The 23,945-nt window shown below is 34.9% G+C and overlaps 1 protein-coding gene and 2 non-coding genes across 3 annotated transcripts; all 3 read right to left on the bottom strand.

The window, feature by feature from the left end:
• Nucleotides 1-2,270: 2,270 nt before the first annotated feature.
• On the bottom strand, nucleotides 2,271-16,634 carry pabpc1b (poly A binding protein, cytoplasmic 1 b). Its single transcript, XM_051136657.1, has 15 exons — nucleotides 15,954-16,634; nucleotides 12,785-12,978; nucleotides 12,541-12,656; nucleotides 8,977-9,116; nucleotides 8,797-8,891; nucleotides 8,573-8,710; nucleotides 8,182-8,277; nucleotides 5,978-6,250; nucleotides 5,807-5,897; nucleotides 5,605-5,715; nucleotides 3,280-3,428; nucleotides 3,116-3,200; nucleotides 2,906-3,036; nucleotides 2,726-2,824; nucleotides 2,271-2,649 (listed from the first exon to the last, which is right to left on the bottom strand). The coding sequence occupies exons 1-14, from the start codon at nucleotides 16,144-16,146 to the stop codon at nucleotides 2,732-2,734; spliced, it is 1,905 nt and encodes a 634-aa protein (XP_050992614.1). The 5' UTR covers nucleotides 16,147-16,634; the 3' UTR covers nucleotides 2,271-2,649; nucleotides 2,726-2,731.
• Nucleotides 8,413-8,547, bottom strand: LOC127182442 (small nucleolar RNA SNORA5). Its single transcript, XR_007829910.1, has one exon. It is a non-coding gene; the product is annotated as a small nucleolar RNA SNORA5 (small nucleolar RNA).
• LOC127182441 (small nucleolar RNA SNORA5) lies at nucleotides 11,988-12,122 on the bottom strand. The gene has a single exon (XR_007829909.1). It is a non-coding gene; the product is annotated as a small nucleolar RNA SNORA5 (small nucleolar RNA).
• Nucleotides 16,635-23,945: the final 7,311 nt, after the last annotated feature.

Genomic DNA, 23,945 nt, shown 5'->3' with positions numbered 1-23,945 from the left:
TGCATTTAAAGCAGCCTCGACCAGAATGAGATGATTTTTGCAGAGCTTATTTTGGCAAGGTTAAAAGGTTGTTGTTTTACACAACCATTGAGAATTTTTAACCAAAGTATATTATAGACTTTTCATTAAGACCCTGAAGAATCATATCAACTTGTGGAAAATGGGCATCCGATGACCCCTTTAAACTCCAATCTTATTTTCTCCTTCAACTTCAAAATCGTCCTACATCGCCCTTTTTATTTTAATTTTTTTGTAAAGTGCGTTTGACCTTCTTTACATGTCCGCTTTGTAAACACTGGGTCGGTACTTCTGCAGCAATGTAGGATGATTTTGAAGTTGAAGGAGAAAATGAGATGAGAGTTTAAAAAGTATAAGATATATAAATCGTAAATTCTTTTAGAAAATAACATATTGTTTCAGAAGACCCTTCTTCCTTGGCTGGGAGCCCTTTGAAGCTGCGTTTAATCTGCATTTTGAAAGTTCAAACTCGGGGCACCATAGAAATCCATTATATGGAGAGAAATCCTGACATGTTTTCCTCAAAAAACATAAGAAGAAAGACATGAACATCTTGGATGACAAGAGGGTGAGTACTTTATCTGTAAATTTTTGGTCTGGAAGTGAACTACTCATTTAAGTACAAAATGTTATTAGATGTTAAAGAGGTCATTGGACGCCCATTTTCCACAAGTTGATATGATTCTTTAGGGTCTTAATGAAAAGTCTATAATATACTTTGGTTAAAAATTCTCAATGGTTGTGTAAAACAACACCCTTTTTACCTTGTCAAAATCAGCTCTGCAAAAATCATCCCATTCTGATGGATTGTTCTTTTAAATGCAAATGAGCTCTGCTCACCCCGCCCCTCTCTTCTCTCTGTGGAGTGACGATCTTGTTTACTTTAGCCGCATTTAGCCGTGAAACTTCCTAACTAACGCCTTATTAGGAAAGAGATTCATAAAAAAACCCTTATACTCACTTCTGCTGTAAGTGAAGCTGGATCACGAATGATTTGCGTGAACATAGAGGCATTTATGTAGATCGGGATGTGCATTCCCTTCACAGACAAACGTAATCCACTGCATCTTCAGCAGCTCAGATGTCAAGAGTAAATGACGACCACTATGTTCATTGTTACATCCAGCAACACAACACCTCAATCGCTCAATCGGAGATATTCTTGTGTAACTTACATCCCTGCTCCGGCATCGAAACAAAGAGGTTGGACTGTTACAGCTGATCTGAGGTAAGAAGCTCATGTCAATCAACTATGGTGGGAGCGGCCTCTGTTGGTGTGACGCCACACTGACAGGCATCAAAGAAAGGCTCGATTTGAAAAAGGGGATATTATTTTTACAGACTAATTAAAAACCACTACATGGATTTTTATCATTATAGAGTAGATGTGTACATACACTGCCAACACACATTAATGTTCTAGTTTTAAATCCATTAAAACTAGAATTCTTAAAGAATGTATAAGAGAATTCTTCAGCACAGTAAAGATGTCATCTTTGAAGGACCACCCACATATGGTGAAGGCACTTTTGTAGCATGTCCATGTCCTTGCCACTGAACCTGTTGATTACTTACACTCCGAAACTACGTAAACAATTCTTCTGATTAGAAAAACCATCTTAGTGACCTACTTCTGAAATTAAATTCAGGCAAACAGTAACTGGAGAGAAATTAGAAACAGCGTGTGCTTTCTGAGACGAACACTCTAAAAATAAACGTAACTGTAATGGTACGTCCTAAAAGACATAACACCACAAAACACATGAGCTCAGCAGGAGCTTTATTACATTACTTCCATTACCCTGGTTATTTGAAAACCACCATGACACTCATAAGAACTTCAAATGGGCATCCCATGATGGAAAAAAACAAGTGAGCAGATACTTAAAAGAAATGTGGGTTCAAGTTCTGCTATCCCATCACAACAGAACTGTCAAACAATAGGGTTCCACTTACTAAAACATTCTCCACATCCTATTTCTTTATAAACATCCCAATAAAAAAAACAAACTTTTTAGATCTTTGCTCACATTAGTTTGCTTGTCACCCATGCAGTTTCTGTTCTCCTTTTTCGTGCAGTTCCACTCCCTTTCTGGCACTCGTCTTCCTCTTTCATTCCAACATTCCTAACCCTTGTTCTACCCAATAATCACACACAGCCCGTAAAAAGTACAGTGTTACGAGACTCAATCTTCCACTTCTATCTAGTCTAAAACATTATGTGAGATCCTGTAGACAAATAAAGACGCTCACACATTTTAATGAACTTTATTTGAGCAAGCATATTTTTAATTTAAGATAACTTCACATTGCTGGTTCAGTCAGTTCTCATCTCCCTACAAAGAACATGACATAGCCAGGCTTTAAAAGCAATAAAACAAGGCAGGAATGCTTTACGGCTGTTTATTCCCTATACGGTGGATTTTTTTTGAAACCCCCAACATTATTTTTATCTGTTTTTCCTTTTTTTATTCCTTTTTTAAAATACCTTAACTAGGCCTAGAATGCTTAACTAGGCCTGGCTCTTTCTGGTTTCTTTTTTAAATATCGTTTTCAATGTTTTGCGATGTTTTCAGTTTTTTTTTTTTTCAACTTTTTCCCCCCTCGGTGAAGATTCAAGGTTGTGTCTCCCTGTAAAACAAAGACATCATGACCTGTGAGAAAAATTTGAGAAAAACACATCTTGAAAACAAAAGGAACATGTTACCTTGGCTTAGACGCTTGGCACGCCAGAAGAGTTGGTCACGGTTTTCTGAGCGGCTTCTTTAGCCTGGTGAGCCTGGAGTACGGCCACCGCCTCATCGACCTGTCAGACAGTCGACGAAATGTTAAAACCCCTTCCAATGCTTCATTCCATACAGTTCACTAAAGCAACGCTCGGTCCAACCTTTGATCGCAGAGACTCTGGAGACTCCAGCATGTGGAGGAGCTCGGAGTTGTCGATTTCCAGCAGCATACCGGTGATCTTGCCAGCCAGGCTGGGATGCATATTCTGGATGAGTGGGAAGAGACGCTCACCTGTGAGAGGAGAATTAAACATTAGCTTCATTTTATACCGTGATGGGAGGAACATCCACTCAAACCCTGCAATCTTTACCCAGCATCTGCTTCTGTTCTTGTGGCGGGGCAGCGGCGAGCATGGAGGCCGTCAGTGGTTCCTGTCCTTGCACGTGCACAGCAGGCTGTAAACCAGAGGAAATCAGTATAGCGATCTCTAAAGCACATCAGGTGTGATGGGAAAAGGGTGGAGTGGAGTCTCACCTGCTGCATGGTAACCTGAGGCTGTGTGTTCATGTGCTGCTGGGGGCTGCGGACACTGGGTGCGTATTTGTACTGCGGTACGCCGCGCACTGAAGGAGCAGATGCCGCGGCCGCTGCAGTCGTTGGTCGTGGACCCATAGTCTGAGCAGCTGAGAGAAAAATGCAACTGGATATTAATAATGGGCATGTTTGCATGTGGAAACCCTCATTATGCATTCAAAATATGCATATAGTTTTTGCATTTCAATGAAAATATATATTTTTAAAAAGTCCTACAGTATTTCTAAACTAAAAACACATAGTATATCAATGACTTTAATGAGTGAATGGAAACAAAAGTAATTTTGATTGTTACTGTGTTATTACTATGTTATTACTACACACCCATTTGTGTTAAATCAAGAAACGTTGAAGTTTCACATGAACTCCAGAATAATCACTGATGCAATATTTATGAGATGTATTAATGTATTAACTATTATGAATGAACAATACATTACACTTTATTTATCTTTGTTAATGTTAGTTAAAAATAGTCGTTCATTGTTAGTTCAGTGCATTAACTAACGTTAAACAACTTGTGATTTTAATAATGTGTTATCAAATGATGAAATTAACATTAAGATTAATAAATGCTGTAGAGGTATTGTTCATTCTTAGTTCATGTTAACTGATGTAGTTAACGAAATGTTAGCTAATGAACCTTATTATAAACTGTTACCATAAAAATCAGCTTATTCAGCTGCTCAAAAAACAATGCAAACTTGTTTAAAAAAACAAACTCTTGAACTCAAATTGCTCAAAAATGATCAAAATGATTTTTTTTAAATCAGTAAAAATCTATTTTTCAACAAAAACAAATAAATGTTTTAAAATAAATAAAATATAAAATTATATACACAACCAGTCAAAAGTTTGTTTTTTTAAAGAAGTCTCTTTTGCTCACCAAGCCTGCATTTATTTGGGGGCTGCGGACACTGGGTGCGTATTTGTACTGCGGTACGCCGCGCATATTTTTACCATTTACAACTGTTTTCTATTTGCATATATTTTAAAATTTAATTTATTCCTGTGATCAAAGCTGAATTTTTAGCATCATTACTCCAGTCTTCAGTGTCACATGATCCTTCAGAAATCATTCCAATATGCTGATTTACTGCTTAAAAAAAAAAAAAAAAAAAAAAAAAAAAAAAAAAAACTATTATTATTATTATTATTATTATTATTATTGAAAACAGCAGAGTAGAACTTTTTCTTCAGGTTTCTTTGAATAATATAAAAGTTCATGTCTTTATCATAACTTTTGATCAATTTAAAGCATCCTTTCTAAATAAAATTACATATTAGTTTTAATTTCTTTCCCAAAAAATAAAATAAAATAAAAATGATACTGACTCCAAGCTTGTGAATGGTATAGTGGTTAATGTTACAAAGCTTTTTATTTCACATAAATGTGATCTTTGGATCTTTATATTCAAAGAATTTTGAAAAAACAAAACAAAAACAAAGTACTCAAATGTTTTAAATATTGATAATAATAATAATAATAATAATAATAATAATAATAATAATAATAATAATAATCATTTCTTTATAATAGTTTCTTAAGCAGCAGATCAGCATACTAGAATGATTTCTGATGGATCATGACACTGAAGACTGGAGTAATGATGCTGAAAATTCAGCTTTGAAATCACAGGAATAAATTACATTTTAAAATATTACAATAGACACAGATTTTAAATTGTAAAAATATTTCAAAATTTGACTGTTTTTGCTGTACTTTGAATCAAATAAATACAGGCTTGGTGAGCATAAGACCCTTCAAAAACTTTTGGATGGTAGTGTAACTGAAATTTTTTTTTCTTCTATAAAGCCTCCTTCGACTCAAATCAACCGGAATAAATTTGTATCCTTTTATAGACTTGGCTTGCAAAGTTTGGCTTCTGCCCTAAAAACTATAATTTAGATCTTGTATGCACCTCTTCACAGGTCAAAACAGACTCAACGAGGCTGTTTTTAAAGAAACCATTATTTAAAACAACAGTCACTACAGTCAAGAAAGTTTAAATATGGTAAGAAATGAAAAGTTTTCCATCTTTGTGATTTGTCAACAGAAACCTGTTTAATTGGTTCAGACTTTTTTTTTTGGGTTGGATCTCCAGAATTGAGCACCTCTGAACCAGACTAATGATACAGCCTTCAAGAAACTTAAAAGGCAAATGAAATCAAGTATGTTCAATCACAACATTCAGAAAATCACTCTGAATATTCTATTTTTAACAAGTCCTCACAGGACGCATGGAAAAGCTTCAAACGACTCACCAACGCGTTGAGTGGACATCATGCGGGGCACCTGAGATGCAGGACGCATGGTGCTGAAGGTCTGAGGTCTCGGGGCAGATGGACGCATTGTGCCTGGCATGTTTTGGAAGTCTGTAGGAAAGGTTTAAATGTCTTTATTAGTGAACCAGTAACATCTGATTCATTTAATGAAGCAGGCTTCTGGGATATAAAGTTGACTTACGCTGAGGCCGGACGCCTTGTGTGGTCCAGCGGGGACTGGGTCTGAGCTGGGTGAGCTGACTGGTAGGATAATACGCTGCTCTGTTCTGGGCCTGTGATGCAAGAAAACCATTTAGAAAAGAAAAAAAAAAAAAGAGCAGTAATAATCTAAACAATATGACATCCAAACCACCTGTGGAATGGCAGCCATGAAGTATCCTGATGGAGGTGCAGGTTGGTAGGGGTTGATAACGGGGTTTGGCACGGCACGGACGCTGGCCATCCTCTGCATGTACTGGTTGGTGAGATGGGCCTGTCGTTCCTCTTTGCGCTGAGCAAGAGCCACATACAATGGCTTAGTGGCCACGATGCGGCCATTCATCTCAGTCACAGCTTTAGTGGCTTCCTCAGGGGACGAGAAACAGACAAACCCGAAGCCTTTACTGCGACCACCGTCCATCATGACCTGCGACAGAAGAGAGGGAAGACATCAACTTTTGCATCAACAAAATCAACATGAAACAGCATTTATAGGGGGGTTTTACAGTTTCAGAAGTGAAGGAAGTTAAATATTTAGAAAATAAAAAACATTTCTGCATTGCAGTAACATGCACTGATAAACTGTAGAAGAGTAGTAAAGTATAAGTAAATGTGTAAGTAAAGCAGATTTACAGTTTACTTTACTTTTTTTTTTTTTCCTTTTTAAATCAAATGGACTTTAAAGGAGAAATTCACATTCAGAAATAAAGGAGAAGTCCACTTCCAGAACAAAAATTTACAGATAAATTACTCACCCCCTTGTCATCCAAGATGTCTGTCTTTCTTCAGTTCTAAAGAAATTATGGTTTTTGATGAAAACATTTCAGGATTTTTCTCCATATAATGGACTGCCCTGGTGGCCCAAGTTTGAACTTTCAAAATGCAGTTTAAATGCAGCTTCAAAGGGCTTTAAACAACCTTATCCGAGGAAGAAGGGTTTTATCTAGTGAAACGATAAGTTATTTTATTAAAAATAATAATAATAAATAAATAAATAAATAAATAAATAAATAAATAAATAAATAAATTTATATACTTCTTAACCTCAAACGCTCATCTTGTCTACCTCTGCGTGAACACTGTTTTTTCCTGGATCAAGACAATTAGGGTATGTCGAAAAACTCCCATCTCATTTTCTCCTCCAACGTGTTTACAAAGAAAAAAGATAAAACAGCGATGTACGGCGATTTTGAAGTTGGAGGAAAAAATGAGATGGGAGTTTTTCGACATACCCTAATTGTCTTGATCCAGAAAAAACAGTGTTCATGCAGACCTACACAAGATGAGCGTTTGAGGTTAAAAAGTATGTAAATAGTGAAGAAAATAACCGATTGTTTCGCTAGATAAGAATGGGATCATTTAAAGCCTACTATACATTTTTTTTTGTTTTTTTGTTTTAAATCACAAATGCTTGTCTTGCACTAGCTCTGCGATCCAAATCTGCAACTTCACACATTATGTAATCATGTTGGAAAGGTCACGCATGTTTAGTTCTTCATCTGTGTACTTCGGTTAGAAAAGTTAGGGAAGAGTGAAAAAAAGCCAACTCACTTCAACTCAACTTCAAAATAGTCTAGCATCGTTGTTTTACCTTTTTTTGTAAAGGACGTTTGACTTTCTATGCATGTTCACTTTGCAAACACTGGGTCGGTACTAGGGATGCACAATACCACTTTTTCCATGCACTCACTGCGACACTGTTTCACTTTTGCCATAAAGTCGTGTACACTTAAGGTTAAAAATAAATGTTTATAGTGAACGCCCCCTATACATTGTTGTCTATTTACAGTTTAGTTTCTAATAACTCCATTCTGCTGTCTGTTGTCTGCCTTTCTTTGTCTGAATATGGCACTTATCACATGCTGTGTGGAATCAGTGTTTGGTATCAGGGCATTTTAACGAGTACAGATGCTCAGTATTGGGTAGTCGGTACTTCTGCCTACATCACTTCACCTTTCCAACGTAATTACGAAATGCATGAAGTTGAGCTCGTGTAAGGCAAGCATTTGTGGTTAAAAAGTATTACATTTTTATTGTTTTAGGAAAAATTATCGTTTTGCTAGATTAGACCCTTATGGCTCATCTGGGATCGTGTAGAGCCCTTTGAAGCTGCACTGAAACTGCAATTTAGACCTTCAAGCCGTTAGCTCCCACAGAAGTCCACTATATGGAGAAAAATCCTGAAATGTTTTCCCTCAAAAAACAATTTCTTTGTGACTGAAGACAGACATTAACATCTTGGATGACATGGGGGTGAGTAAATTATCAGGAAACTTTTACTCTGAAAGTCAACTAATCCTTTAAGACCACCATCACTAAAAATATCTAGAATGTATATAAATAGATTCACAATTGTACCTTGGCACTGGTGATTGTACCGAAGGGAGAGAACTCTTTACGAAGACGCTCATCATCAATGCCATCATCCAAGTTCTTCACGTAGAGATTGACACCCTGTAAAAACAGCAAAAAACTGTGAAGAACTCTATCTGTAAAAGGGGCTTACAACACATTTCCTCTAGATTTAATAAATAAAATTAAGACCCAAATGCAGTTGCACAGCCTAACCCATGTCCATAAGTAAGAAACATCTGTACATAGCCCTACCATCCCCAGTATCCACTGTACAGGAAACTAGGGCATATGGACTACAAATTCACTGTTGCAGCCCTTTTGGCCAGTGTGGTCCACTGAGGAGGAAACACTGAATTTGACAAGGCTGCATTGGTCAGAGTTGACCCCTGCTGACCTGGTAGCGAGTCATGCGGTCCTGCTTCATCTGCTCAAATTTGCGCTTGAGCTCAGTTTGTCGCTCCACTTTTTTCTGAGCACGACCCACATAGATGAGCTTCCCATTCAGTTCTTTGCCGTTCATCTCATCCACAGCCTGTAAGAAGAGAGCAGAATCAATGTGTTGTATGTCCACTTCAGGAAGTCAATTATGTTAGTTTGACTACATTAAGTTGAACTGACCCGTTGTGCGTCTTCATGCCTCTCAAAACTCACAAATCCAAAGCCTCTGGACTTTCCGTTTTCATCAGTCATGACACGGATGCTCATAGCATTACCTTAAAACATGAGGAAAACATTTTTGAAATGTATAAGTCAAGAGAAAACAATAATACATAAATTGCAGTACAAGAAAGTCCTTACCATATTTGCTGAAGATGTCCTTGAGTTTGTCATCATCCATATCTTCTCCAAAATTTTTGATGTACACATTGGTAAATTCTTTGGCTCTTGCGCCAAGCTCAGCCTCCCTCTCCTTGCGAGATTTGAAGCGCCCTACAAACCTGATAGAAATAAGGAGCGTTTAATAGGAGGACCCATTGGATCTCAAAATAGTTTTTCCAAGAAGCTGGGTGATGTAGATTACATTTTATCAAGACATTTGGATCTTACTAGGGCTGCCCCCAAACAGTCAACTAACCGTTAATCGACCAAAAAGTTGCTTAATCGCAGAAAAAAAAAAAAAATTCCACAGGAAGTGGCAAAGTCATGCAGTCTGTGATGGACAGATCGTTGATGGATGGTCTATGTGGTAATATAGTACATCGGGCAAGACGTCCAAAAGCTTGCTTATCATTCACTGACGTCAAATATGGCTTTTCATCTGAAAGATGTATGTAGCAGCAACTTCACATGGCAGCTCAACCTAATGTTAACCTAGAAAAATGTGCGCTATTGAAGTGTCTGTGTGGTGGGTGGACGCACTCACTGCATGACAGATGGGGGAGCCGGTGTGCTCCCTTGCTCTGATAATACTCCATTTTTGTCATACAGATAAAAAGTAACACATCGTTCAAATCTGAAAAGACTGTACGTTTATTTGTGTGCACTCACAATAACAACAAAATGTTGCACTTTTGTAAAATAATTAAAGCAAACAGGATGCTCTTTCTGCCAACTCTGTTTGTGTGAACTTGAGCGCAAAACTTCGAAACTCTGTATACTTGCCATACAGACATGAAAAATATATCTATAAAGAGTGAAATGTCTACTTTCAAATGAACCAATTCAAATAGAAACCGAATAATCTCAATTATGTAATCTGTATGAAGTGTGCATACAGATGACGACTTCATCTCTTATGCCAAAAACAAAAAGCGCTAGTTTATCAATAAGATATTAAATGTTAATAAGGTCTCTTAGTTGTTTTTCCAAGACACATTCATAATTATTATACCGTATCTGCCAGTGCGCTGTGGCAAGCTTTTTGTGCGTGCTTGAGCATTTATTAGACTATGTAGGCAATTAAAGGCTCATTATTACGATTTATATGGTTTATTAATAAACGAGCGACTAATAGTCGAGTTGACTAATGTTTAAAATGAACGACTACTCATCGACCAGAAAAATCTTTAGTCAAGGGCAGCCCTAGATCATTCAACATATATCCATATATCTTATAACAAATAACTAATTAGTCATTAATACAACACAAGCCAAACCAAACCAAAATTCTATAATTGAAGTAAACAAGGAAACTGTTCCACCGTTTATTACTCAATAAACAAGGAAAAATTATTTGAAGTGTAACAATTTACTAAGTAATTTTGTCTACTATATTCACCACTATTGAAAAATCTGGATAAGATTTTTGATTACATTATTTTTTTTTAAATACATTATTCAGCATGAACGCACTCAATTGTTCAAAAGAGACAGTGAAGACATCTATAATGTCACAAAAGACTTATTTCAAATATATATTTTTCTATTCATCAAATCCCAAAATCTATACGTCATTGTTTCCACAAAAATATTAAGCACCACAACTGTTTTTAACTTTGATAATCATGTTTCTTGAGTGGCAAATCATCATATTAGAATGATTTCTGAAGGATCATGTGACACTGAAGACTGGAGTAATGCTGCTGAAAATTCAGCTTTGATCACAAGAATAAATAACATTTTAAAGGGGTCCTATTATGCTTTTTCACTTTTTAAATTTTAGTCAGTGTGGGGTGTATATCTTTGGCCATAAAAATGATCTACAAAGTTACAAATCTCAAAGTCCACTCCAAAGTCAGATATTTCTTTCTTTTTTTTTTTTTTTTAAATCCCTTTTCAAGAATTACAACGAACTGCTTCTTTGGACTACAAGCCTTTGTTTTCTGCATGCTTAGATGTCACAATGCAGTCCATAAGAATTGTTGTTTGCTTTTAGCCTTATGCTGGAGCTGGTTTCAGGCAATGAAACCAAGTATGTAAAATAGTTAAATTTGCACGATAATATCATGTACTGGTGATCTCGCAGGCTGAGGATAGGACCCAACACTACTGTAGCGTATTATTTACGCACCCTCCATGCATCCTAGGTGTATATGACTTCCTTCTTTCAGACAAATGCAATCGGAGTTATATTAAAAGTTATCCTGGCACTCCCAAGCTTTAGAACGGCATAGAGAAAGTGTTCCTCTTCATCAGTCCAAAACAAGTCAATAAAGTGCATCCATCCATAATAAAAAGTGTCTCACATGGATCCGGGGGGGTCAATAAAGGCCTCCTGTAGTGAATCGATGAGTTTTTGTAAGAAAAATAGCCAGATTTAAAATGTAAGAATCCATTTAATTTTGTTTGCGCTGACCGCTTTGGCAAAGGGGGAGTAGCAGGACGGAAACACCGTCTAAGCCGTTCGCCAACTGCAGCACAGTGGTACAGCTAACCAATCACAACACATTTTGTTTTTTGAAAGGCGGGCCTTTATTAAACCAGAACTAATCTACCAATTTGTGCCAGGCTGGGGAGAATGGTATTGTAATAATGTAAATTATGTGAAAAATAAGAGCATGAGAGCATGTTTTAGTACACCCCCAAAACAAAATCAAAACTTTGTAAAAGAGCATAATAGGACCCCTTTAAAATATATTCACATAGAAACCGCTCTTTCAAATGGTAATAAAATTTCACAATATTACTGTTTTTAGTGGATTTGTTAACAAATGTATGCAGCCTCTGTAAGTACTAGACATCTAAATATCTTAAATGTCAAACTTTCAAAACGCACATTTCAGAGATGACAATATATCGGCAGTAACCCTCCTAGAGCACAATTTCTGCATCTGTGAGGGCACTTACAACACATTTCCCCTATATTTAATAAATAAAATGAATACCCAAATGCAGTTTCACAGCCAGTCTCGGGTCCATAAATCAGAAACATCTGTACATAGCCCTTCTGTCCCCAGTATTCACTTTACAGGAACGTGGGGACCATGGACTACAAATTCACTGTTGCAGCCATTTTGGCCAGTGCATTCCACTGAGGAGGAAACACTGAATTTGACAAGGCTGCAGAGGTCAAATTATTGAATTACTGGCGGTGACCCCTCCTAAAGCACAATTTCATACCTAGGATTGTAGATTCTACAAGGACTGTCATAATGCAATAACACTTGCATGCGATCGTTACACAAGTGTATAAACGATAGAAAAATGAACACCAAAATGATGCTCTAAGCAATAGTTCGCCCCAAAATTGAAAATTGTCTGAAAACACTCACAATTAAGTGGTTTTCAGCAAATTGTCAATTTTGGTTGAAGTATTTTTTTAAATGTCATATTATACACTTTAATGTCACTTAGTCCGACCTTTCCACACACTTGAATTCCAAACCAAGTCTGTTAGTCAGAGCCACTCCCCATGTTAGCTCTTTTAGCATTTTCCTTCAGCCTAATGCTCAAGTTCAAGACAATGCTAAAAATCTCACTTACACTTTTCTGTCATTCAGCAACATGCCGTTCATTTTCTCAATGGCTCTTTCAGCAGCCTCCTGGGTCTCAAAGTGCACAAAGCCGTAGCCCTTTGAGCCATTCTCGTCACAAACCACCTTGAGAAAGGACATCAGGCATAAAATCATGCATTCACTGAACGACAAAAGCAGTCATGCACAAGAAAATCCAACATTCAATCATCAAATCACTGCAAAGCACATTCGAAAGCGTGCACAAGCCCTACCTTGCACGACAGGATGTTGCCAAACGCAGAGAAGGTGTCGTAAAGGGCCTTATTATCAATAGACTTATCCAGGTTCTTGATGAAGATGTTTCCAACGCCACTCTTCCTCAGGGAGGGGTCGCGCTGAGACCACATGATGCGGACAGGTCTCCCCTTGATTACGTCAAAGTTCATAGTGTCTAGAGCCCGTTCAGCTGGAAGAAAGTGCAATAAAACGATTAGCACTGATGGCATAACACTACTGGCAGAACAACCGTTTTTTTTTTTTTTTTGTTGCATGCACTTATCATTTTGAATATTTCTGGATATTTAGCATCTATGCCTTTTGGACTAGCAGAAAGAAAACACCCAAAACACATATCTAAGTATATTTTATGACACTCTCTACACTACCAGTCAAAAGCTTTTGCATTCTATTTTCTATTTGAAATCATTCGAATTATTATCATCCTCAATATTTAAAACAGTTGTGTCCTTTTTTTCTTCAGGATTTTGAGGAATATAAAGATCCAAAGATCAGCATTTATCTGAAATAAAAAGCTTTTGTAACATTAAACGCTATATCATTCATAAGCTTGGAGTCAGTATAATTTTTTTGGGAAAAGAAATGACAGAAATTAATATTTTTATTATTTAGCAAATATGCTTCAAATTGACCAAAAATTATAATAAAGCCATTTATAATGTTACAAAAGATTTCCATTTCAGATAAATGCTGTTCTTCTGAACTTTCTAACCATCAAAGAAACCTGGAAAAAAATCTAGTCTGCTGTTTTTAACATAATAATAATGATAATAAATGTTTTTTGAGCAGCAAATTAAACTATTAAAATGATTTCTGAAGGATCATGTGACTGGAATAAGGATGCTAAAAATTCAGTTTTAAAATCAAAGGAATACATTACATTTTAAAATGTATTTAAAAAAATATTTATAATTAAAGGTAAACTTAAAATAGTAAAATTATTTTAAAATGTTACTGTTTTTGCTGTACTTCGGATCAAATAAATGCAAGCTTGGTGAGCAGAAGAGACTTCAAAAATGTTTTAAATTGTCTAAAGTTTTCTTCCCTCGCGCACAAGAGTTTGATTTCCATTTATATTCTGAAGGTTTTACATAGATTTTTTTTTTATTTGTATAATATTTAATTTCTAAAACATGGTACTGTCCAATTTATGGAGTGATAAAAGTTCTAAAATCCCCTCTGTAAAACTTTTAACTCTAACGCCAATAAAACGAAACAAAATCACCAAACAAAATCACCATTAATTTAAGAAATTAAAGTAATTTTGAACCTGCCTTTATTCAACGATCACATTTCTGCTCTGGATATATATACAAATAAGATTAGATTTAATTAGACAACACCTCATTTGCAATATTCAAAAACTCTTCAGAAAAATGGGGAAGTATATAGGGAAGAGCGGTGACGGTTGCAACACTTTTTGCATTTCCTTTAGTTTCTTCAAGAGACTGTTTGTATTAGAAAGCCAAAATTTTAATACAGTAAAGCCACATCTGTCAGCTACTTACCCACATTGCTGCAACATGTGTACATATGATAATATACTTATAATTTACACTTAAATAAACAAAGTGAAATGTTGCAACTGACCTTACAACAGGGGAAAGTTGCAACATTCATTAAAATGTAATTAAATCATTCTTAAATATCATTTTGCAATTTCTTTATTCTATTTGTGCACAGACAGGGTCTTCAAAAAGGTAAATTTCTGAAAAAAAAACGAAATGTGTTGTGATTGGTTAAGTGTCCCACTGCATTGCGATTGGCGAACAGCTTAGACTGCATTTCAGTACCGCCACTCCCCTTATCAAATAAGCAAGTTTCGTGTACAACTGTTAGTGCAAAAGCCCAAAAACTCCAATTTCCATAGGCGGGATTTAATTTAATGATATTCTAATGGACCACGTTGTGACATCATTGCATGCGGAAAACAAACGTTGTAGTCCAAAGGAGCCTTTCGTTGTAGTTCTTGAAAAAGGATTTTTTAAAACGAAATCTCCTTTTGAAGTGGACTTTGAGATTTGTAACTTTGTAGATCTTTTTTTATGCTCAAAGATACACACCACACACTGACTAAAGTTCAAAAAGTGAAAAAGCATAATAACACCCCTTTAAAGAAATAAGCCATGTTGCAACTGCCCCTCATTGCAACTGTCCCCACTTTCCCCTAATCAAATCTATAAATTAATATTATTATCCTGAAATTTGACTGAAAATTAAATGCATACTTTTGTCTTGTGTAAATCATAAAAACGTCCATATGAATAACTAGATTAACTAGTTCAAGGATAAAAGTAATGCATTCATTACACAGACACTGCTTAGTCCCTACAATGTGAATTTTTATTGCTTTTTTTGGCCCAATCCCACATTAGTTCCTTCGTTTATCTTCAGAACGCAAATTAAGGTATTTTTCATAGATATTTCATTAAGATATTTTTCATTTTTCATATTTTTGCAAGGGTCAACGAGGGTCCTACCACAGTCAAGGCACCGAAACATAAGGACGTTGTTAAAATAGTCCATGTGACATCAGTGGTGCTGTCTACGCAGGGTCAGAAAGCTCTCGGATATTTAATCAAAAATACCTTAATTTGTGTTCAGAAGATGAGCGAAAGTCTGGGTTTGGAACAACATGATGGTGAGTAATGACAGAATTTTCATTTTTGGATGAACCATCCCTTTAATTTCTAAACCTGTGCTGTGCAAACACCCAAAACTAGATGATAAAATATACAAAAAGATAAAGGTAAAAGAAATCTGGGATTGCACATTGAACACGTCTGACCTAAATCTGAAAGGCTACCCATGACACCTCCAAATTCATGTTTAAACCTCATGAAAACAGCATGATATAGCTTAACAGTAATGCAGAGTGAACAAACAGCCCTAATCAACGCAAACAATGCACTTTCCTGTCAAACTTGACAGGATTTATCTGTGGTGCACACTCTCCGCCCACCCACGCCCTAAATATGACAGGCATGCAAGTCACTGCTGTCATGCAACACCATGCGGTATACACGCAGCCCTCATCTCCAGCGGTATATAATTCATAACAATGGATGAAATGCAGAAGCACACAACTGACACTCTACATTTAATTTTCAGCGTGTCGTCAGCCATCATTTAGCCCACACTCACCGTCTGCAGGCTGCTGGAAGTTGACATAGGCATAGCCGAGCGACCGGCGTGTGATCATGTCTCTACACACGCGGATGGAGAGGATGGCACCGGCCGGGCTGAACTTCTCGTACAGCATGGCTTCAGTCACGTCCTGGTGCAGGTCCCCGACATACAGCGAGGCCATGGGGTAACTAGGAGCGCTGGGGTTCATTTTCTCTTCGGTCGCAACTGTGAACTCGCAGAAATGAAGGTGTTTTCGCGGCACTAGCGTGTGGAGTCAACTACGTCAGAATATAGTTAGCTGTGAAGCTAACCTAAACACGCCAATTTAAAAAATTTAAAACCGTCGACTAAAAGATTAAAGCGTCTGGTTTAAAATAACGAATATTTAGAGCAACTGAAATTTTTAAAACACGAAAATCCAAACCAATGAATCAAGCAAACCGCTAGGCCTTCGCGAGCTCACAGACTGTCGTTATTTTTCGGGTTTGTTGCGATGTTTTCAAGGCCTCCTGCTCCCACTTCACCGATTTTAATTTTTAAAAGAAAAAAAAGATTTTTTGGAATTTTTAAAAGTTTTTAAATTTTTTTTGTATTTTTTTATTTTTTATATAATGTGTGCCGAGGCAAGCTCTGGAGCACACACGCACTCACACAGCACTAACAGCCGGGGGTTCGGGAGGGAAGGGGGCGGGATGAGCCGTGACATATATACCCGCAGCGACGTCATCCGCAGTGCACGCGCATGTACAGAAACGCAGTTTGACGCAACGGTTGCTCAGCGCTTTTGATGCTGATTGGATGGAAAATGTCAGAGCCGGCAGATACGCCCAATCAGTGTTTAGAACGATGACTAGTTGATTTTTGTAACGAATGTATGAAAGTTAAAATAATCTTTGATGTTTTTGTTTTATTTATTTAATTTATAATAGGTAATTCACTTAAATAATTATAAGTCAACGATCAAAGGAAGCATTATGTAATGTTAAAAATGGCAAATTACAGGACATTTCCCTGTGTGCCTGCCTGACTCAAAATAAGCCTTTAAAATTTCTTGCTGACTTGCTGAGACTAATTTTATAGCTTTTTTTTTTTTTTTTTTTTTTTTTTTTTTTTTTTTTTTACTTATTTATGTCATTTTAATAATAATAATTCTTTACTAACACTGTTTTCTAATTTGTTGAAGGCAAATTTGTTAGTCATGGATTAAAAATAATTTTCACACTATAAAAACACAACAAAAAAGTTTATTTTAGTTCATTCATGAATAATTAATTAACTAATTAATAATTACCCTTGTGCCAGGAAAATTCATAATTAAAAATTTATGGATTTTCCTTGGGTCTGGCACAAAGGTACAACAAACAAAAACAAAATAAAATAAAATCTAAAACAGGTATTTAAAAAGTATAGTTTTGATGGGACCTTTACATAAAAATATCACAGTTACTTTAGTCTGTTAGTTAAAATAAAATAAAATGAAATGAAATGAAATGAAATGAAATGAAATGAATTAAAATTAAAAATAAAATAAAATAAATGAATACTCAATTTCCAAAAGTAATTCATCAATAGCTAACTGCAGTGGGTAACAGTGGGTCTTTGTATATATGAGTGATAAACTAATTACTTTGATCAAATAGGCCATGATGATGAGGGGGGTCGTTATAGTCTTTGATCCGTGATGTCTTTTATTCACTTTCACAATCCCTGATTGTTCACTTGTTTAGTTATCAGTTTTACAGCACATGATTTAAAGTCATAGTTTGTATAATTTGATTAACAGTAGATGACTGTACTGAAGATCACCAACAGAGGGAGTCACAGACTTGGAAGAACTACTGACTGCTGCAGATCTGTATTTACTACACTGATATTCTGTGCTTTTAAGCATAACATCACATGGACAAATCTTTTTTTTTTTTTAACAAAAATTAACATTTTCACAATCCGGGAAGAAGAGTAGAAGCTGTTAAAGTCTTGGCTAATAAAAGGAGTTTAACTTTTTAATTATTTTCCACAAAACATTTTGGACAAACAATGGACAATACATTTTTTACAGTGTTTAATAATATTTGTTAATGTTAGTTAATTAAAATACAGACGTTGATTGTTCATGTTAATTCACAGTGCATTAACTAATGCTGACAAACACAACAACATTAACTAATATTAATAAATGCTGTAGAAGTATTGTTCATAATTTGTTAATGTTAACTAAAGTAGTTAACTAATGTTAACTAATGAACCTTATTGTAAAGTGATCACACTGATATTATAATGGAGTATGCTGAGCACAAAAAATTTGGATTATGCTGTTTATTGGAGTATTGTTAACTAAAACTATTATAATAATTCAATAAACATAACTGAAATAAAACAAATATTAGATGACAATAAAGCTAAATCAAAATATTTCTCAAAAACAAATGTTGTACACATGTGGTCACATGACATGTGGATTCTGCTTTTTTTGCAGTGGTGTTATTGTTAACTAAACTATTACAAATATTTTTATTTTTGTTAATTAAAAAATATATAAGAAAATAGAATATAATATTAGATTAAAATTTTAACTTAAACCAAAAAAAAAAAAAAAAAAAAAAAAAAAAAAAAAGACCAATCAAAAAGACCCAAAAAAACCCTTAAAACTAAATAAAAACCTAAACTAAAATCCAAATGAAAACCGAATAGAACTAGATTCCACACATTTGGGGTATGTTTACAAACTGAGTGTGCATTTTCATGACAAATTGAATTATTTAATGAAAGATTGATTTAATTTAGTTTATTATACAGTGGAGGTCAAATGTTTACATACAATGTTAATTGTTTTACCGAAATAAGAGGGACCATACAAAATGCATGTAATTACTACTTATTTTTATTTAGTACTGACCTGAATAAGATATTCCACATAAAAGACATTTACATATAGTCCACAAGAATTTGTAAAAATGACCCCATTCAAAAGTTTACATATGCTTGAGTCTTAATACTGTGTTGTTACCTGAATGATCCACAGCTGTGTTGTTTTGTTTACTGATAGTTGTTCATGAGTCCCTTGTTTGTCCTGAACAGTTAAACTGTCTGCTGTTCTTCCGAAAAATCCTTCAGGTCCCACAATTTTTTTTTGGTTTTTCAGCATTTTTGTGTATTTGAACCCTTTCCAACAATAACTGTATGATTTTGAGATCCATCTTTTCACACTGAGGACAACTGAGAGACTCATATGCAACTATTACAGAAGGTTCAAACACTCACTGATGCTCCAGAAGGAAAAACGATGCATTAAAAGCCGGGGGGTGAAAACTTTTAGAATTTGAAGATCAGGGTAAATTTAACTTACTTTGTCTTCTGGGAAACATGTAAGTATCTTTTGTAGCCTCTGAAGGGCAGTACTAAATGAAAAAATAAGAAAATAAGAAAAATGTACACATCTTCAATCTGTTCAAAAGTTTTCACCCCTGGCTCTTAATGTATTTTCCTTCTGGAGCATCAGTGAGTGTTTGAACCTTCTGTAATAGTTGCATATGAGTCCCTCAGTTGTCCTCAGTGTGAAAAGATGGATCTCAAAATCATACAGTCGTTGTTGGAAAGGGTTCAAATACACAAAATGCTGAAAACCCAAAAAAATTGTGGGAGCTGAAGGATTTTTCTGAAGAACAGCGGCAGTTTAACTGTTCAGGACAAACAAGGGATTCATGAACAACTATCACTAAACAAAAAACACAGCTGTGGATCATTCAGGAACAACACTGTATTAAGAATCAAGTGTATGTAAACTTTTGAACAGTGATTTTTTTATAAATTCAGTAAACTATATGCAAACGTATTTTATGTAAATGCATTTTGTGTGATCCTTCTTATTTTGGTAAAATAATTTTGCAGATTCTGCGAGGTGTATGTAAACTTTTGATCTCAACTGTATGTCCATATTAACCTAGCTAAGTCAAGTCACCTTTATTTCTATAGTGCTTTATACAATACTGTTTCAAAGCAGCTTCACAGGAAAGTAACAGAATGATGTGAACTTCAAATATGAGGCTAATCTAAATTCTGCCATAAGGCAGCTGTGGTAAGACAATAGTGGCATTATTCAGCTCCAGTCAGTTCAGTGTTGGTTCAGTTCGGCTCAAGAACTCTGTGAAATTCATTCATTATGAAACGAGTTCAATTCAGCGATAAGCAGCTGTACTGAAGACAATCATTATTCAGCTAGAGTCAGTTCACTATTGATTCATTTCAGTTCAATGGTGTCAAAATTCAGTTCAGGTTTTGTTCTCATCTGTTTTGACAGTGTCCGTACAGTCAAATTTAATGATATTACTGAATATTAAGTGTCTTTCAGATCCCAACTAAGCAAGACAAAGATGACAGTGGGTGTATTTATATCAATGTCCTATTTAAAGCAATGTGATAAACGAGGTGAAAAGTAATCTTAAAGTAATCCAAAAGTAGTCTGATTATATTTCCTACAATCAGTAATGGACTACGTTTTGTATAAGTAGTCTATCCCACACATTATGTGGTAAGGAGGAGTTGTAGTCATCTATTTGAAAGTGAATTGCGTTCTTTGTTCTTACATGGTGAGCTTCTTGTGTCACTGCTGCTGCTTTCACTGATGCTGCTCAGATCAAAGTTGTGTTGTAAAGTGCTGAAGTGTGTAATCACGCTCATGTATTGTCTGCTGGCATGAGCGTGTGCTTTTTTTGTCATTACTCAGAGAAGTTTCTGTCTCCTGTCCCTTCCTGCGGATTACTCATCTTCTCTGCACATAAGTACTGTTGTTCAGCGCCGTCTGCACGTCTCCATGGCGACACGGCCCATCCCACAGCCGTAGCCCGAGGCTCTTCACTGACACACCCCGACCGAGTGGAACGGGACCTTTCCGACGAGCTTTCCAGAGGTGCATGAGTTCACTCAATAGCACAACAGGGATTCCTGTTTCAGGCCTGGAAATCACAATATTAATGCATTTCCAGGTTTTTAAATATAATATTATATTACATTATATTAAAGGGTCCCCATACATTTAAATAAAACCATTGAATCAGGTTTAAAAAATAAAAAAAATTCTGTTTTAAAGAGCAGTTTCTAGCCACTGAAATAAGCATTTACTAATAATTAAAAAATACTAATATATATATATATATATATATATATATATATATATTTAAAGATTTTTTAAGCCCCATACGTTTTCAAGGACTGGAAACAATAATAAAAAAAAAAAGAGTCCTCAGACATTTACATACAGCAACTGGATAATTTTATTATTTATTTATTTATTTATTTTAAATAAATTACTCCGTTTTAAAGAGCAGTTTTTAGCCACTAAAGTGTGTATTTACTAATCATATTCATATTTTTAAATTTGTATTTTTAAATGTATTTTAAAAAATATTTGCTTAATCCCCATAAGTATTCAAGGACTGGAAAACACAGTTTTAAAAAGATATATTAATTGTACATTTTTATATTATATTATATTATTATATATTATATTAAATGTTAAAGAGTCCTCAGACATTTAGATAAAGCAGCTGGATCATTTTATTATTATTATTATTATTGTTATAAATTATTTAGCTTTAAATAGCCACTGAAGCAAATATATATAGATTTTTTTTTATTTTACTTTTTTTCCCTTTTATGATTTTTGTAAGTATTCAAAGACAAGAAAGCACAATTTAAAAAAGACATTACTTTTAAATTATTATATTATATTTATTATATATTATGTTAAAGGGTCCTCAGACATTTAGATGCAGCAACTGTATCTTTTTTTTTTTTCTTAACCCCTATAAGTTTTCAAGGACTGGAAAGCACAATTTTAATATTTTGTATATATTAAAAAAATGTAATTAAAAATTATATTATATTATATTATAATATATTATATTATATTGTATTGTATTGTATTATATTAAAGGCTCATTCTGATACAGCAACTGGATCTGTTTTTATTTTTATTATTATTATTTTTCTTTAAATAAATTATTCAATTTTAAAGAGCAATTTTTTGTAATTTTTAGTAAAATGTGCATTTAATAATAATTTGCATTATATAGTTTTCAAGGACTGGAATTAATTTAAATTATTATATTATATTATATTATATCAAAAACAAGGTTCCCACACATTTTGACCACTGAATTACTATACAGCTACTTTTTAATTTTTATTTCAGTTTTAATTTATCCACTTTAATTTACTAGTAATTTTCGTTACTTTTTACAGATTTTATTAATTTACATAAGTTTTCAAATAGCACAATTCACAATTTTAAATCCCCTGTCCAGGTCAGTGTTATTTTAATATTATTGAATAGTTTTATTTTTGTATCTTTTACATATATATATATATATATATTTTTTTTTTTTTAATTTCTGTACTTCAACTTAAACTAAATGAAAATGAGAAATGCTGGCAACTAGATTTTTAAAATATTTTATTTCAGTTGCTGATGGTAATGTTGCGTTAATGTTAAAATGATTTTTTTGTTGTAAAGTGGTTTTAGTGAACAATAATAACCCTGGTCTAAATTTTCCATAAACAGGACAGCATTTATGCTTAATCACCGTGTGCTCAATACTGCAGAGACATGATGACACGAACGACGAATCACACTGCTTGTTCATGATTACACCATTGATATCAGGTCATGTGAGTTAGTCAGCATTTGCCTCAGTCACCTGTCCTGAAAGTCACCTCTCTTCCTCGGTCCAGTGAATCTGGTGCAGGACTCAGATGACTGCGGTCCCACTGAGATGATATGACCCAGTTCCTGCTCCGCATGTAAAACAGCTCTTAGAAGACAACCGCTTGACCACCAACACCTCTCAAAGCCGAAACGCCATGAAAGCACTGTCCCAGATCGAAAAGTCAAAATGTCGTTCCAAACTTTAGTTTTTCCATCAGGCTAATCGGCACAAAGTCCAGGTGGCTCGTTTCAATACAAGAAAAATTAATAGGGAGAGGAAAAAGTCCAAAAGTCATGTCTTTTGCTGTAGCTCTGCATTTCTGTTTGTATTAAAGGATTAGTCCACTTCCAGAACAAAAAATTACAGATAATGTACTCACCTCCTTGTCATCCAAAGATGTTCATGTCTTTCCTCACTCATGAATAAATTGTGTTTTTTGAGGAAAACATTTCAGGATATCTCTCCATATAATGGACTTCTATGGTGCCCCTGAGCATCTTATTTTCTCCTCCAACTTCAAAATCGTGCTACATCGCAGCAAAAGTACCAACCCAGATTTTACAAAGTAATCATGCGATGAAGATCAAACGCCCTTTAAAAAACCAATGAGTTTTTTTAAAGGAAAAGTCCACTTCTAGAACAACAATTTACAAATAGTTTACTCACCCCCTTGTCATCTTCTTTACAACTGAAGAAAGAAAAACATGAACATCTTGGATGACAAGGGGGTGAGTACATTATATGTGAATCTTTGTTTTGGAAGTGGACTTCTTTAAGACATAACCCAACTGTCATCACCGGAAAAAACTATTCACATAGAGGTAGACAAGACGAGCGTTTGAGGTTAAGAAGGATATATATTGTAATTTTTTTTTTTTTTAGAAAATAACGTATTGTTTCACTAGATAAGACCCTTATCGTTTAGAGCCCTTTGAAGCTGCATTTAAACTGCATTTTGGAAGTTCAAATTCACTGGTACCATAGCAGTCCATTACATGGAGAGAAATCCTGAAATGTTTTCCTCAAAAAACAATTTCTTTACGACTGAACAAAGAAAGACATGAACATCTTGGATGAATACATTATCTGTTAAATTTCTGTTCTGGAAGTGAACGTAAATAAAAAACGGCATGTCAAAAGTCAGTTTCACCAGTTTGAGTGATTTTTTAACTATTAATTTAAAAATCCTTTTTGATCCTAATTTGTGTCATAGTAATGAACCCCAAACGAGTATTTAAAGTGCAGGACCTTTCTGGAAGGCCAGGTTTGAAAAACACCAGAGACTGAGTGCAATGCAAAAATG

This window comes from Labeo rohita, chromosome 19, assembly GCF_022985175.1.
Source record: "Labeo rohita strain BAU-BD-2019 chromosome 19, IGBB_LRoh.1.0, whole genome shotgun sequence".
NCBI lineage: Eukaryota > Metazoa > Chordata > Actinopteri > Cypriniformes > Cyprinidae > Labeo > Labeo rohita.
Note: the sequence above shows the minus strand (reverse complement) of the source record. Positions and strands in the feature narration are given on the sequence as shown.